We start from the raw sequence: 15,030 nt of genomic DNA, 5'->3' as shown, positions 1-15,030 counted from the left end.
CTTTAAAGGCTAATGACAGTTTCATGTTTAGGAGTGACACTGAAATGGTTACAATTACTTTTTTTTCCTTTCACAACACTATGTTGCATAGTAGAAGCTTTCCTTGTGGAAAGATATCTTCTCATCACTTCTCGATCCTCTTCCTGTGGCATAGTTTTTATGAGTGTTCTTGTTCCTCTTTTGTTTTTCTTTTCAGGCATGTTGTTCGAGGCTCGAGTGAAGTGTCGATTTATGCAAACACTTTGGGTAAGTGTTTTGGATGTATTGGTATGAATTTGTGATTTGGGCTATAATGTAGCATCTTCTGTAATGATTTATTTGTTTGAATGTTTGATGATGAGATTGATTTTGAAGTGTTAGAAGGAGTTGAGTTGCTGTCCAATAAGTTTGAGACCGATCTTAGCAAGGTTATGGTAAGTTTGGAGGTTAGTATTAATAGTTCTTTGTTACCCATTGAAGTATTGGTCTAATAATTGAGTTATTTTCAATTTTTTATGTTCAATTCAAAGATTTCAAGGGATTGAAGCCACTGCCCAACAAAGTTAACGATGTTTGGACGTTTTGATAGGTAATAAGGCCTTGAAATACTTTTGAAATTGTTACATAGTTGCTAGAATTTGCGTTTTGTAACCATTATTAATGAACTTTTTGTAGATTTGATTACTTTGTTGTAGTTTTGAAAAACCACACTTTGGGTAATCTATTTGGAGTTAAGTTGTAGATATTTTTTTAAGTTTCGAGTGTGATATTTTTACATTGCATAAAGTAAGCCAATCATGTACATTTTTCCTTGTATGTGACTTTTTATAATTGTTGTACCTTAACACTTATTTCTATATTTTGAAATTTTATGTTGTTGCCCTTTATTCTATTTTGCAGGTTGACTTGCTTAAACATGGCTTGTCGGACCCTTAGTTATCAATCTTTAGACTTCAAAGCTCAATGTATAGATTAAATAATGTACTTTATTGAGAGGTTACTTATTAAACAATTTGTCACTTTTGTGTTTGTTGAAAGTTGAGTTTTGTATACAAAAAAAATAGTTGAGATTTTATTTTCTGCATGTATATGTAAAAGAGAAATATTGTTGTAATTTGTGAGGAGTGTTCATATGAAATGTCATAGTTGAACATATGAAATGTTTAGTGAATATATTGAGTTGATAGAACTTAAATGTATAATGTTTATTTAGTTGATATAATTGTATTGTTGAAATACAAGGTAGAAAATGAGAATATCAATTGGGGCATTTAATTTGAAAAAAAAAAAAGACATATACTTGAAAAATAAAAAACGTCAAGAGTTATTATATATGATATGTAATTAATGTCAAGAATCAATAAACTTGACATACCACCAATGTTAAGTGTATTATCTTTCTTGACACCAAAATTGTATCAAGAAACATTTGTATTGACATTTTTTCGGAGTCAAGTTATCAGACTATACTTGACAGTCGAATACTCGACGCTTTTATAAGCGCCAGGTATACCCTTTACTTGACATTGGAAAAACATCACGTAATCCAATTTCTATAGTAGTGAAGGAGTGAATTTCGTCATGAGTAGCTGTGTTCTCAGCTCCCCAATTATACGAATCCCTAAAATGGTAGACTTGTTGAGTTGGCGATCTGACCATTCTCACCCATACAAATCAAAAGATCGCCTTCATGTGCAGGAGTTCATAACTCACTTAGGATTCAGGACATGTCACCTATGGTCATCTTGGTCAAATGTAATTCTCTATTATGAACAACGTTATACAAAGAGACTAGTTATTTTTTAGTCCGATCTTATACAAACTTCTTTGTATAGAATACCTCCACTCACATGTCTTTACATGAATGATCGGGATTAGATCATTTATAGCACTTTACAACAATTGTAACATCTACAAAGTGGGTCATATTCGTAGTGTCGCCAGAAAAAGGTACCCAACCTTCTCCATCTACTACAGACCATTTGATATTTAAACATGATTTACCTGTATGTCTTTACATACATGTTTAAGGTACAGATGATAACCTTAGATGTTAGTTTATTGATTTATGAGTTAATGCTACTAAATATTGAATAAAACATCACATATTTTATTAAATAAATAAAATGTTTGTATATTACGATTATAAACTCCAGAACCTATGAGATTTAAGGCATCAACCCCAACAACTCCATTTTCAATCCCACGTGGAGATGATAACGAAAGAAAATCATAGTTTTTGCTTTGTTCTGATTGGATGTCGTATTTTTTTCTTTAATTGTTTCTTCCAATTTCATGGCATCTAAGTGGATTTAGGTATCGAGCACCCATGAAAAATAATTATTGCCATTAATCTTAAGGGCTGCGAATTCTAATTTCGTAAGGCTTGTCATGGCAACACTATTACAAAACATTGTATATATTAGAAATTTAATATATACTAAATATGCTAAATTTTAAAATTTTAATTTATTAATTATAATAAAGAGAAAAAATCGACCTACTTTTAAGACCTACATTCAACGAGGAAAGCGATAGGAGCTCATCCTGATAATGTGTTGTGAAATTGAGGAGCACGAGTACAACGGGAACATTATAAATAAGAGTTAGATGCCCATAGTGTCCAAAATATCATTTTTCCATTACAATATAGGAAATTTGTATTGAATAATACAAATGGGAAAAACATCTGATTATATATACCACATTTTTAATATTTGCTATTATAGCAAACATTGACTGGTAAACCTTTCCTTTTTTCGGAATTCCAAATTTACCCTCTCTTTCCCTTTATTAACTTTCCTTTTTTCACGTTCATGACCTCCTTTGAACATTACCGTTCGTGACCTTCCTCTTCTTTCACAGTGAAATATCTATCGTCTCCATGAAATCAGATCAATGAAGCTCCGTGATACTTTTTGCTTTCCTTTTTGTCATTCTTTCCTTTTTCTTTCTCGGTGAAATATCGATGAATCAGTCTCCATGAAATCCCATTCGTGAAGCTCCGTGATACTTCGATGTCATCATCGTGGCCATAATTGTAGGAAATGCAAATTTCTACCAGTTGTTTAATGAAGAAACTTGATTTGTAATTGATGTTTGTAATGAAGAAGCTTATTTTGTAATTGATGTTTGTCATCAATTTATCAATGATAGTGAGACAGCTGATGTTTTTCACCAATTTGTCAATTAGATTGTAGTTGTTGTTTGTTGTCATCAATTTAACCATTAGATAGTGAGACAATTTGTTATTGATGTTTGTCATAAATATATTAAAGACCTTGTTACTAATGTTTTGTTAGTGGAACAGACTTTGTTGTTGATATATCCATTCTTTAGTCAATATGATGCTTTTATTTATGAAGCTTTCATTTTCCTTTAGCCACAACAATTGAAAGAAATGATATCAAGCTATCTGTAATAGCTTCTGTCAGCAATTAATACAATGAAGTGATAGATTCTATCACTGACAGTAGATAAGCATTTTTGTAGAAGATCCATCAATGATAGATTCTATCACTGATAGAATCACCAACCAAATGCTACATGATCGTATAGCATTACTGATACCATACTATCGATAGAAGCTGTGCAGCTTGTGTTTAAACAAGTTTGTAAAAGGAAGTTTCTTAAAAAGAGCTCTGGATTGTGAGTTATGAATTTTTTAAGTTGTACTAGGGAATTGGTGCATAAACAGACAGCTGCTTGTGAAGAACAAGCAAGCAGTTCATCATGGAGAATTACAGTGGGATTTTGTAAGGAGGATATCACTCTCGAGGGAAATCTCGCTAGGAATTGAGGTGAGTATCACTAAGAATTTCACAAGAAAAGCTTGGTATCGCTTTAGAGGGTATCGCTGGTGTCGCTCTAGAGGGTATCGCTGGTGTCGTTCTAGAGGATCTCGCTAGTGTCGCTCTAGAGGATCTCACTAGTGTCGCTTGTGGGGATCTGTTATTCTTCAGTAAATGTAATGTCTTGATTGCATGCATGTATTTATGTAATCTTTGTAGAACCTTAAGGGAGGTTTGTATATATTACTAGTGTTTTAACATGTTGGTATTTAGATTAAAAGTCTTGGGTGGTGGGTGCTTGCAGGAGGGGCTAGTAACTACCACGGTCACATCCTTTTCCAGAATAAAAGGGTAATCTGGTAAGGGATGTGACACTATACGATCGCCTACCCAATGTTAGACAATCGCCTACTAAATGCTACACGATCGTGTACCAAATTCTACATGATCGTTGTGCTCGGCTAAACGATCGCTTAGCTCTGCTACACGATCACTGAGTAACAAAATACTATACGAAGTTGCAACTATATCAATCACATTTATGAATCAGTCACATTTATACTATACGATCGCCCTCTTTTCCCTCCAACCAAACAACCTCTAAAATAAATTGAAAGTTGCAACTATATCAATCACATTTATGAAGGATTCATATTGATTCAATATAACTATCATTGATCTTGTAAAATAACAATGTAATTTTCAAAATCATAACAATCACTGTATATTGTCAAAATAATTTCCAAACTATTGTCAAACAAAAGTCTATTGTCAATAAACAAGTATATCTATCGTCAATCAAAGTTGTGATATTTTAAGATCAAAGCTTAGAGTATCGTCATTCCACCTTGGAGACTACCTTGTAGCTTTGTTTGGAGACACCTTGGTAGACACATTTGGAGAGACCTTCTTTTTGTCTTTCTTTTGTTTCTTTGCGTTCTCCAAAATTTTCTTGGTTGGTTTTGCTTTTTTTTTTTGGTCTCTTGTTGTCCTCTATATTTTCGATAACAACCTTTGGTCGATATTTTTTTGGACTTTTTTTAAGAGTCTTTTCAATCACATGAAATCATGGAATCAAATATAACATGACATCAATGTGATATCAATATCAGTCAAGTAAATAAAGCTTCCTATTATTTATACTATCACTGATAACAAACTATCAATGATAGCGTGTTATCATTGATAGTTGGTTATCAATGATTTTAGATATCACTGATAGCATGCTAATGTTATAATTAAGATCATCAATCAATCAATACTTACATTCTTTTTGGTCATATCTTTTTTATCTTTTTCTTCTTGATCTTCCTCTTCATCTTCAGGATCATCATGCAATCATCAAATCACAGTACAGGGAACTAAATTAGCATCAATGATAGCATCCATCAGTGATAGTTTGTTGATAAACAAATCCATCAACAAACTATCAATGAACTGTCAACATATTCCCTAAAGCATCAGTGATAACTTCTATCTTAAAAACAAACATGTGGAACCATTACATTCATATCATTGATAGTAATAATAGTGATAGATACTTTTCCTATGAATAAACAATCATCAAATCACAGTATAGGGAACTAAATTAGCATCAATGATAGTATCCAACAGTGATAGTTTGTTGATAGAAAAATCCATCAACAAACTATTAATGAACTGTCAACATATTCCCTAAAGCATCAGTGATAACTTCTATCCTAAAAACAAACATGTGGAACCATTACATTCATATCATTGATAACAACAATAGTGATAGATATTTTTCCTATGAATAAACAATCATCAAATCACAATACAGGGAACTAAATTAGCATCAAGGATAGCATCCATCAATCATATTTTGTTGATAGATAAATCCATCAACAAACTATCAATGAACTGTCCACATATTTCCTAAAGCATTAGTGATAACTTCAGTTAAACAACATTAAATAACTAAATTAGCATAATATTCACTGAAACATCAGCAAATTACAACGAAACACAGTACTAATCTTCACATAATTAGCAATCAAACACAGTCAACAATAAACTATCTATATATTCCTCGAAAAACTAGCAAATTACAATAAACATTACAAATAATATTCACATAATCAACATTTTGATGACTATTAGTCTATGATGACTACGCTGTGATGACTACACTATGACCAAAATGCATAATAAAAAAGCTGGAGAATGCATGTAGCCCTAATTTGAAATAACTATTTATCTTCTTATATAAATTGTCAATGGAAGAAAAACAAAGCCCTACGTTTTCGAATTCTTGCTATCAGTGATGAAGAGATAATAAAGGAAAAAGAAGAAACGAATAAGAACAACGTACCTTTTGAAGTTTGGAGCAAAATCAATGGGGAAGAAGACGGCACTGTCGGAGCGGAAGAAGACAGCATTGTCGAAATCAAAAGGTTGAAATTCGGAAGGAGACGGCACTGTCGGAGCTCGAAAGGTTTGGAAGTGTTTTCGCGTTTTTTGGAAGAAGATGAAGGGTCGAAATGAAATTTATAATTAATAAAATAGTCCTTTACATTGTGGCCAAACGGTTTTATATGGGCCCATGTCCATTTTAGCATTTTCTGGGCTAAATCTTTAATATAAAAAATCTATATTTACAAATACTTTTATCTTACTACATAAACTCTAATATTTATTGTAAAATAAATATTCATGCAACTTCCCTTAATATTTATAATAATTTTGTGTTTATTTATTCGGGGAAGAGAAATCGTAGAGAAAAGGCGTTGGATAAGAAAGTGCGCAGGAACTATAAATTGGCTCCCATCTCCTTCCTGCGCAAATTAGGGCTCTGCTCCTTTCACTTTCACATCTTCGTGGCGCCATCCATACCTTTAAATCGCGGTAAAATTATTCTCTCTCTCTCTCTTTCTCTGTTTCTGTATATATAATTTTCTGCATCCCAATTTGTTCCTACTCTCTATTCTTAAACATGAAATCAAAGGAATCTGTGTGCCCCTTTGATTCTTTTGAAAATTGACACCTGACCCAGTTGCCAATTGTTCCTGCTCATTCTTTTTTCGTTTTTTTTTTGGGATGAAAAGTAGACGTGTAGGCCTTGTTCTTGTTGAAAATTTGTGCCAATTCGATTATGATCTCGGCAGTTGAAGGGTTTAGTTCATTTGGTCAATTCTGGTTGTTACCTGAATAAATGATATAACAGTGTTGCAAGGAAAATACTTTTGTTTTTGAAAATCCATTACCAACTGTTTGTTCAGTATATTTGAGCTCTGGGAGGGCATTTCACAGGCTGTTTGATCACATTTTTGTTTTTCTTTTCAGTTTTTAAAAACAGAAGTATTTGGTAGTAGCATTTCTCGTTTGTCAGAAACGTTTTAAAAATTTGTTAACATTTTAGAAACAATAAAATCAAGTTTCTTTTTTTTTCTTCTTCTTGTTCTTGCATTATTTTATCCTCTTTTTTACTTATAAAATGCACAATAAGTAACTAAAAATAAATAACCATACAAATTTTGGGTATTTTAATTTTTTAAAGAATAACTTTCATGAGTTCAAAGAACAAGAGACAAGAAGTGATCACCATACCTCTTTCTATTTATTTTTTCAATATAAAGGAAAGAGCAAAAGACAAGAAACAGTTACTAAAGTTCTATTTTTCTTTATTTAAAAAGAGTAAATGGAAACAAGAAATAATAAACGGGATTTGAGAAGCAAGAAATGAGAATGTTACCAAATGGGTTCTTAATGACTTAGACATGTTCTTCTTGGGATTGAATTGAAAATGTTTGTACTTGCAATCTTTAATTTCTCATTTGGCATGGTTTTATTGCTTCCTGAAAATGGAGGAGGAAGAAACTGCTTCAGATTCTTAAGATAAAAATGAAGAGTGCTGAATCTTTTGAACTTTTCATTTTATGGATTAGTTTTGCCCCATTCTCATTCTCGTTTGTTGGTTTCTAATGCTCAAGCCAGGATATTAAATTGAACTCGAGAAGTTAAATGAGATATGATGTCTGAAGAGACTGGACCATTGTTGGTCGTGTATGATGATCCCTCTGACCAACAGTCCTTGTCTTTAGATGAAACTGGCAGCACGGAGGAGTCACCTGATGAAACCAGGCTGTCCCTGGATTCAAGTAATGATGCAACTCCATATATAGGGCAAAGGTTTCCTACTCATGACTCTGCTTATGATTTTTATAGTGAATTTGCAAAGAGATGTGGCTTCTCGATCCGTAGACACCGAACAGAGGGAAAAGATGGGATCGGGAAAGGCCTTACGAGGCGCTATTTTGTTTGCCATCGTGCTGGAAACACACCTATTAAGACACCAAACGAAAATAAGCCTCAAAGAAATAGAAAATCCTCTCGGTGTGGATGTCAAGCATATATGAGGATAAGCAAAACAATGGAACTAGGACCACCAGAGTGGCGTGTCACTGGTTTTGCAAACCACCATAATCATGAACTATTAGAACCTAACCAAGTCCGTTTTCTTCCAGCATATCGAACAATTTCTGAGATAGATAAGGGTCGAATTCTTATGTATGCCAAATCCGGAATTTCTGTGCAGCAAATGATGAGGCTCATGGAGCTAGAGAAAGGTGTGGAGCCAGGATATTTGCCATTCACTGAGAAGGATGTAAGAAATCTACTTCAATCATTTAGAAAATTAGATCATGAAGAAGAGAGCATTGACTTATTGCGGATGTGCAGAAACATTAAGGAGAAAGATCCGAATTTCAAATTCGAGTATGTGATCGATTCAAACAACAGGTTAGAGAACATTGCCTGGTCATATGCATCATCCATTCAGGCCTATGAGACATTTGGTGATGCGGTGGTCTTCGATACCACACATCGATTGACTGCATTTGACATGCCACTTGGGATATGGGTTGGAATTAATAACTATGGCTTGCCTTGCTTCTTAAGTTGTGTACTTCTTCGGGAGGAGAATTTGAGATCATTTACATGGGCTTTGAAGGTACTAAACTTTCAATATTATTCCTTTGTCAATCAGTGTATCACATTAAGTATGTAACTTTTTTTGGTAATTATAATATTACTTATCCTTGTATTCAACTCTAGAAAATAAAACAAGTATTCTCAGTGGTAACATAATTAGTAGAAGATTGCAAGTATTTGATTGTTTGATTTAAATTTGAATAGTTAGGCGAGAAAATGGATGAACAGCCTATCAGTACTGGGACTTCAATGATGTATACAAAAGTCATCTTTATCAATTTTAAGACTAGGTTTTCAATCTTACATTACATTTTCTTAAATTAATTACAATTAGAAGTTTTGAGGAATCTGAAATTGGCAACATCTGCTTTCCCTTCTTTTTTCATGTTAGTCAACTTGCAAGCTCTCAGGTTTCATCTACTATTGTGAATTAGTGAAGTTAAAATCCATGTCATGGCCATTTTTAATATCAAATTTCCTTCATTCATTATGGCTGAGGGGTGGACATGACATCTATTTAAATAGTTCATCACTCTCAATTATTTTATTTGTTTGTTTCTTCACTATGAAAGGCATTCATGGGGTTCATGAATGGGAAGGCTCCACAGACAATATTAACTGACCAGAATGTGTGTCTCAAAGATGCAATAGCGATGGAACTGCCAACTACTAAGCATGCACTTTGCATTTGGATGATTGTGGCGAAGTTTCCATCATGGTTTAATGCTATTCTTGGAGAACGTTACAATGAATGGAAAAGTGAATTCTGTCGACTGTATAATCTAGAGTCAGTTGAAGATTTTGAAATAGGGTGGAGGGACATGGTGAATTCATTTGGTCTACATACTAATAGGCACATAGCCAACTTGTACAGTTTGCGTTCTCTTTGGGCATTACCATTCTTGAGAAGCCATTTCTTTGCTGGAATGGCAACTATTGGCCAATCAAAAGCAATCAATGCTTTTATTCAGCGATTTTTGAGTGCACAGAATCGACTTGCTCAGTTTATTGAACAGGTATGCCGATTTATCTTACCTTTTCCATTGCATTAGATATATCTGACCTATTATGACAAAATTTATCCAGTGCAGTTTTGGAATTCATAACTGTTTGTTTGATAATGCATCTCTTTCATCTCCTCTATCTGATTAAAATTGTAGGGCCAAGTTAGCATATAATGAGCGATGTTAGGTCAATGCAGGCAATTATTCTTGATGTTGGTTTTTAGTGCTATTATTATTTTCATATCATAGGATTTGAACGTTGCTCTCATGTATTATGAACAAATATTGAGTCTATCCTTGGGTATGCTTAGATCTACCGAGTTTCGAAATACTTTTTTTTAGGGTGAGTCTTTCAAACACTAAAAAACCATAGGAGAAACGTTAAGTAGATATAATGAAGATTTTTTTCTTCTTTTTTGTTTTGGTCCTTAAGCAAACCTACCGATATAAAATGAGACATAATTACACAAAAAACTGTGCAATCATGGTCAAAGTTCTCTTGTGTTATATATATTCACTGAAAAACGGGGCTATGGGAACCTACCCTTGTTTGGATATATTAATAACCCACCTCACTTATCTTGAAGGAAGGTTTCACGGTCCAAGACCAGCTGTATGGAACAAAAGTTTAAGAATACAACGGCATAAAAAAACCAAGCCGAAAAACAAAGGGAGGCAAACTGAAGAAAAGTGTGTGTGTGTGTTTTTTTTATTTATTTATTATTATTTATAAGAAATAAGGAATATATTAGAAAGGTGAAGATGACCACAAAAGAGCAACTTAGCGCGAGGTATAGAAAACCCCCACCTAGCAAGCTTATGAATAAGGACTTTCCATTCGTTTAGGATTTAATAGAATGACTGTTATTATTAAAGAATTTAGGATTGTTTGAAACCCACCAAAAGAAGCAGTATGTTTCACACTGTTACAAAATGAATCAAAAGGTAAAAACATGTCTTCCAAAACCCGTCTGGTTTCTCTCTTCAGATGTGTCAAAGAAGAAGCTAGCTGCACAATTCCAAGTAAGCTTGGCTTTTTCTCTGAGATTCCACCCACCTAAAGCTTCAGTCATCATCCACTCATCTATTTTGTTTGCAAGTTTGGACCCTAACTTCATTCAATTCCAAAATCCAACTCTTTTAGGTCATAGAGCAATGCAAGAAAAGATGGTTTACGTCCTTATCCTCTTTGAAGCAGAAAACACAAACCGAAGGATACTAGTCCCACTGAGGGATTTTTCTTTGCATTGCAGATTATTCATTTCCATTGTATTAAGACTTACAACTTCACCGTTGTAGGGATCCAATACATCTAGATCAAGTCAAACTCTAGGGGGTGGTTAAGCTTCATAAAGGCTAACTTGTAGGTAAATCCCCCCGAATCTTCAAGTTCAGTAGATATTGAGGTAAGATGAACGATGACTGAACTGTGAGAAGTTATAATCTGGACTGATGCCAAATTCTGCACAACCTTGAGGGAGGCCACCCCTAGGAACAGCAGTATGGATGAAATATCAAGAGAATTTCGGTTCAATCTAGAGTCGCTAAATCAGATTTGAAAACTAGCCAAGAATTTGATTGCTTGGTGTTGTGTGATTCATGTATATTTCATATGACCTTGATTTTGATAGTTTCTCGTTTGGGTTTTGCTCGTGCTGCTGATATTACGTTCATCCAACCACTGGATCTCACTAAAACCTAAAGAAATTCAGTTTACTTCATGTAAGAATGGTTTTATTGTTAGAATGTAAGGATAATTATTCATAAAATCACGTTTTGTGCATCAGGTAGCTGTTGTTGTGGATTTTAAAGATCAAGCTGGAGAACAACAAACAATGCAACAAAATCTTCAAAATATCAGCCTCAAAACAGGGGCCCCAATGGAATCGCATGCTGCCACCATCCTCACTCCTTTCGCCTTCTCGAAGCTCCAAGAACAACTCGTGTTGGCAGCCCATTATGCATCATTTCAAATGGATGATGGCTTTCTTGTGAGACATCATACAAAAGCTGATGGAGGTCGGAAGGTGTATTGGGTTCCTCGCGAAGGCATCGTAAGTTGTAGCTGCCACCAGTTTGAGTTCTCAGGAATTCTTTGCCGCCATGCTCTTCGAGTCCTATCGACTGGGAACTGTTTCCAGATACCCGATAGCTATCTTCCCGTACGATGGAGAAGGATAAGCATGCCCTCAACAAAGCTCCTTCCAAGTACTACAAATGATCATGCTGAAAGGATTCAGTTATTGCAGAGCATGGTGACAAATCTTGTTACTGAATCTTCCAAGTCCCGGGAGAGGCTCGATATTGCAACCGAGCAAGTGTCTATCCTCTTATCCCGTGTGAGGGAACATCCCACATCATTGCCAGGTTCAAGGGATGTTTCTACCATACACAGGAACTTGTAACTTATGTCGATCTGGTTCGGGAGAGAGAATTAGGTGAAAGAGTCAGTTTGAAGGCCAATGAGGTTAGTTTCATGTTCATTAATTTTAGGCGCATGATATTTATAGGAAGAGGTGTTGTGCCATAAATGTTTACCTGAGAAGGATTATATTACCTTCTCCACAATTCTGCAATGTAAAGTAATTGATGTAACTTGTAAGCTTGCTCTCCTGTGTACGCATTTCCTTCAGTTCTAATCCTTAATTTACAAATTTGCCTCAGTTTTTCATTCGGTTATGAACTATGTGTGAGGGTTAGGTTGTGTTTGGAATACTTTTTTACGTGTTTAATTTAAAAAATAAGTCATTTTGAAAAAATCTCAATGTTTCAATCTTGCAACTACTGAAAATGGATTTTTAAAAAGTAAGTTTATAATATAAATTGGTTTAGGATAAACACTCGAAATAATTTTTTAGGAAAAAAAGGTTAATCTCTCTTTAATTTGTATAATTCTCAAAAGAACGAAAATGTCTCAAAAGTTGCATCACTTCCACTATGTTATTGGCTATCATGGCCCTCTGCTGGCCAACTTCGATAGCCATCATCACTAACGGCCAACTTCGATGACCAGCATCACTAGCGGCCAACTCCGATGACCACCACTGCCAACGACCAGCTTCGGCTATCACCTCCACCAACTCTAATAAATGTGACGAGCATTATTTTAAATTATTAGTTTATAGTATTTTATAGTCATCATTTATAGTAAATTGACATCAATAAAAATAATTTTAGTATATAACAAGCTAAAGAAATTTATATATAAAACACTTTTGAAAAGAAGTTGCAAAAAATATGAGTGTTTTATTTTATGTAGTTTTTATCAAAAGTGTTTAAATAAAAAAGAATTTTGGAAAACATTCTTTTTTTAAAAAAAAAAAATCAATCCAAATAAACAATTAATTAGATTTGAAATGATGAGAAATGTGTTCTAATGCACGTGTTGAACTTGGGGATTGAATCTTGAATACTTACAACTTCAGAACTCTTTCATTTTCTCTTCATGTTTTCAATTGGGTTTCAAGAAGGTTTTTATAGTGGTTAGAAAGGGTGTGACTAAAACTAAGCGCATGCATAATAGATACAAATTTTAAAAAAAAAAATGTGGAAAAGAAGCCGTCGAAAGGGCATCCCAAATGACAACCAGACCCTTGAAGGCTATTGAAAATGATATTGAAAGACCTCTTGCCAGAGTATCTTCGAAATTGTTTACCTATACTTCTCATTTGGAAGATTTGGCCAGTTCCAAAGAGATTGAATTTTCATATTCGGCTACGAGGGCTTTTTCGAGAAAGAACTCTTCGAGTCGAACTACTTATCTACCGAATCTTAAAGAAATTAGAATTGTTGTATAGTAAAAGTAATGGCCCCAACACGATATGAAATCTTTGCTTTCTCATAACTTGTATTGTAGTCCTAGTCTTGTCCTCCAAGGTTGAAGAGTAGAGGCAAACTCGAGAAACAGATAATTGGAAAATAGCTAAAAGTTGTTTTTTTAAAACATAATATTTAGATATTCAACATTATTTCTAAACTCGTTTTGAAATGGGGAATTGGATCATATAACACGTTCTTAGTTTTCATTTTGAAAAATAGGCAAATAAAAAAAAACATTAGAAAAATAGCACTCACACGCCAACTCTTGTTCTCAATACATCAAGAATGACCGCAAAATTAAGATCTTCCAAATGTATCTTTGATTTTTTGTTTTCTTTAATTAAAATCTTTGTATCCAAATATCCATGTTCATATATTTCAAATACATATTCAAATCTAAAATATGTTATCTATCTATAATTTTAAATTTCAATATAACGCTGAAGATCATATCAACCTAGCGATAGGGCCAGCGGGCAGGGGATGAAGCGAGAGATAAAAGGTGAGTAATTAGTTAATAAGAACAAAAAAGAAAAAAATAAATTAATTAAGAAGGCTTCGTTGAGCCCTTCTAAAAACATAAAGATTTGGTCATAAAAGGCATTAGCAAGATTTGGTCATAAAAGGCATACACTATGCTAAGCGAGACTTGGTTTGTAAATAAAAAATTTTAAAAAAAAAATACAAAAATTTACGTGAAAAACTTCAAACGGAACAAAAACCACACCTTATATTACCTTATACTTATGGGAGATTGTTGTATGTCTAGAAGAATCTAACAGTTGTCGTCTTCATTCTACTGATGTTTTTTCCACAAGTGATATAATTGTTGGTACCTTCTTTAGTTGGCTAAACTAAATTAGGCAATTTAACTAACCGAAGTTAATGGGTCCATCAATTTATAAATAACTCGACTTCAATAGTAAACACTTTTGAACTTGCACATTTGTCGAATAACTCTATTTTTCCATTTCTTTTATACTTTTCACATTTACCAAATAACTCCTACTTTCTTAACCTACTTTTCATAATTATCAAGAAATTTAATCTTACAATTCTACACCCTAAATGTGAACTTAGTAACTCTAACATATTGACCTAGACTTATTAACCCAATTTATCGGGTCAAACGTTTCCTTTTTAAGTGTCCAATATTTAATAAAAAAAATCATCGGAAGAGTGGTATTCACCTCGGCCGATCTAAGTTTTTAGGTACTCTTCGTGGTTAAACAATAGATTGAAGATGAGTTTGATAAAATGAAAATCCAAAAGGTCACTACAAAGTTGCGAGAGAGATGTACAGAAATTACAACCAACGAAACTAATTGTGTGAATTAAGATGAAGAGAAAAATTATCCAAAGATTCTTCGGCCAAGGTCTCACCATCTCCTTCAATTAATTTTCCCTCACTCACACATTTTTCTCTCTTTTACTATCAATTCTTCTAGAAAGATTGGTTGTGCATGAAAAATATTATCAGAATTTTA

The 15,030-nt window shown here is 33.7% G+C and overlaps 1 protein-coding gene across 2 annotated transcripts; it reads left to right on the top strand.

Annotated features, from left to right (window-relative positions):
- The first annotated feature begins 6,464 nt into the window (after positions 1-6,464).
- Positions 6,465-12,403, top strand: FRS11 (FAR1-related sequence 11). Of its 2 annotated transcripts, none has more exons than XM_039037342.2 (4): positions 6,465-6,635; positions 7,725-8,739; positions 9,293-9,736; positions 11,512-12,403. In XM_039037342.2, the coding sequence occupies exons 2-4, from the start codon at positions 7,759-7,761 to the stop codon at positions 12,127-12,129; spliced, it is 2,043 nt and encodes a 680-aa protein (XP_038893270.2). In that variant the 5' UTR covers positions 6,465-6,635; positions 7,725-7,758; the 3' UTR covers positions 12,130-12,403. The 2 variants fall into 2 exon arrangements, with proteins under 2 accessions (XP_038893270.2, XP_038893271.2); XM_039037343.2 differs by having other exon boundaries at positions 6,511-6,635; positions 7,721-8,739.
- The last annotated feature ends 2,627 nt before the right edge of the window (positions 12,404-15,030 follow it).

This window comes from Benincasa hispida, chromosome 7, assembly GCF_027475165.1.
Source record: "Benincasa hispida cultivar pf3 chromosome 7, pf3_genome.v1.1, whole genome shotgun sequence".
Taxonomy (NCBI): Eukaryota; Viridiplantae; Streptophyta; class Magnoliopsida; order Cucurbitales; family Cucurbitaceae; genus Benincasa; species Benincasa hispida.
Note: the sequence above shows the minus strand (reverse complement) of the source record. Positions and strands in the feature narration are given on the sequence as shown.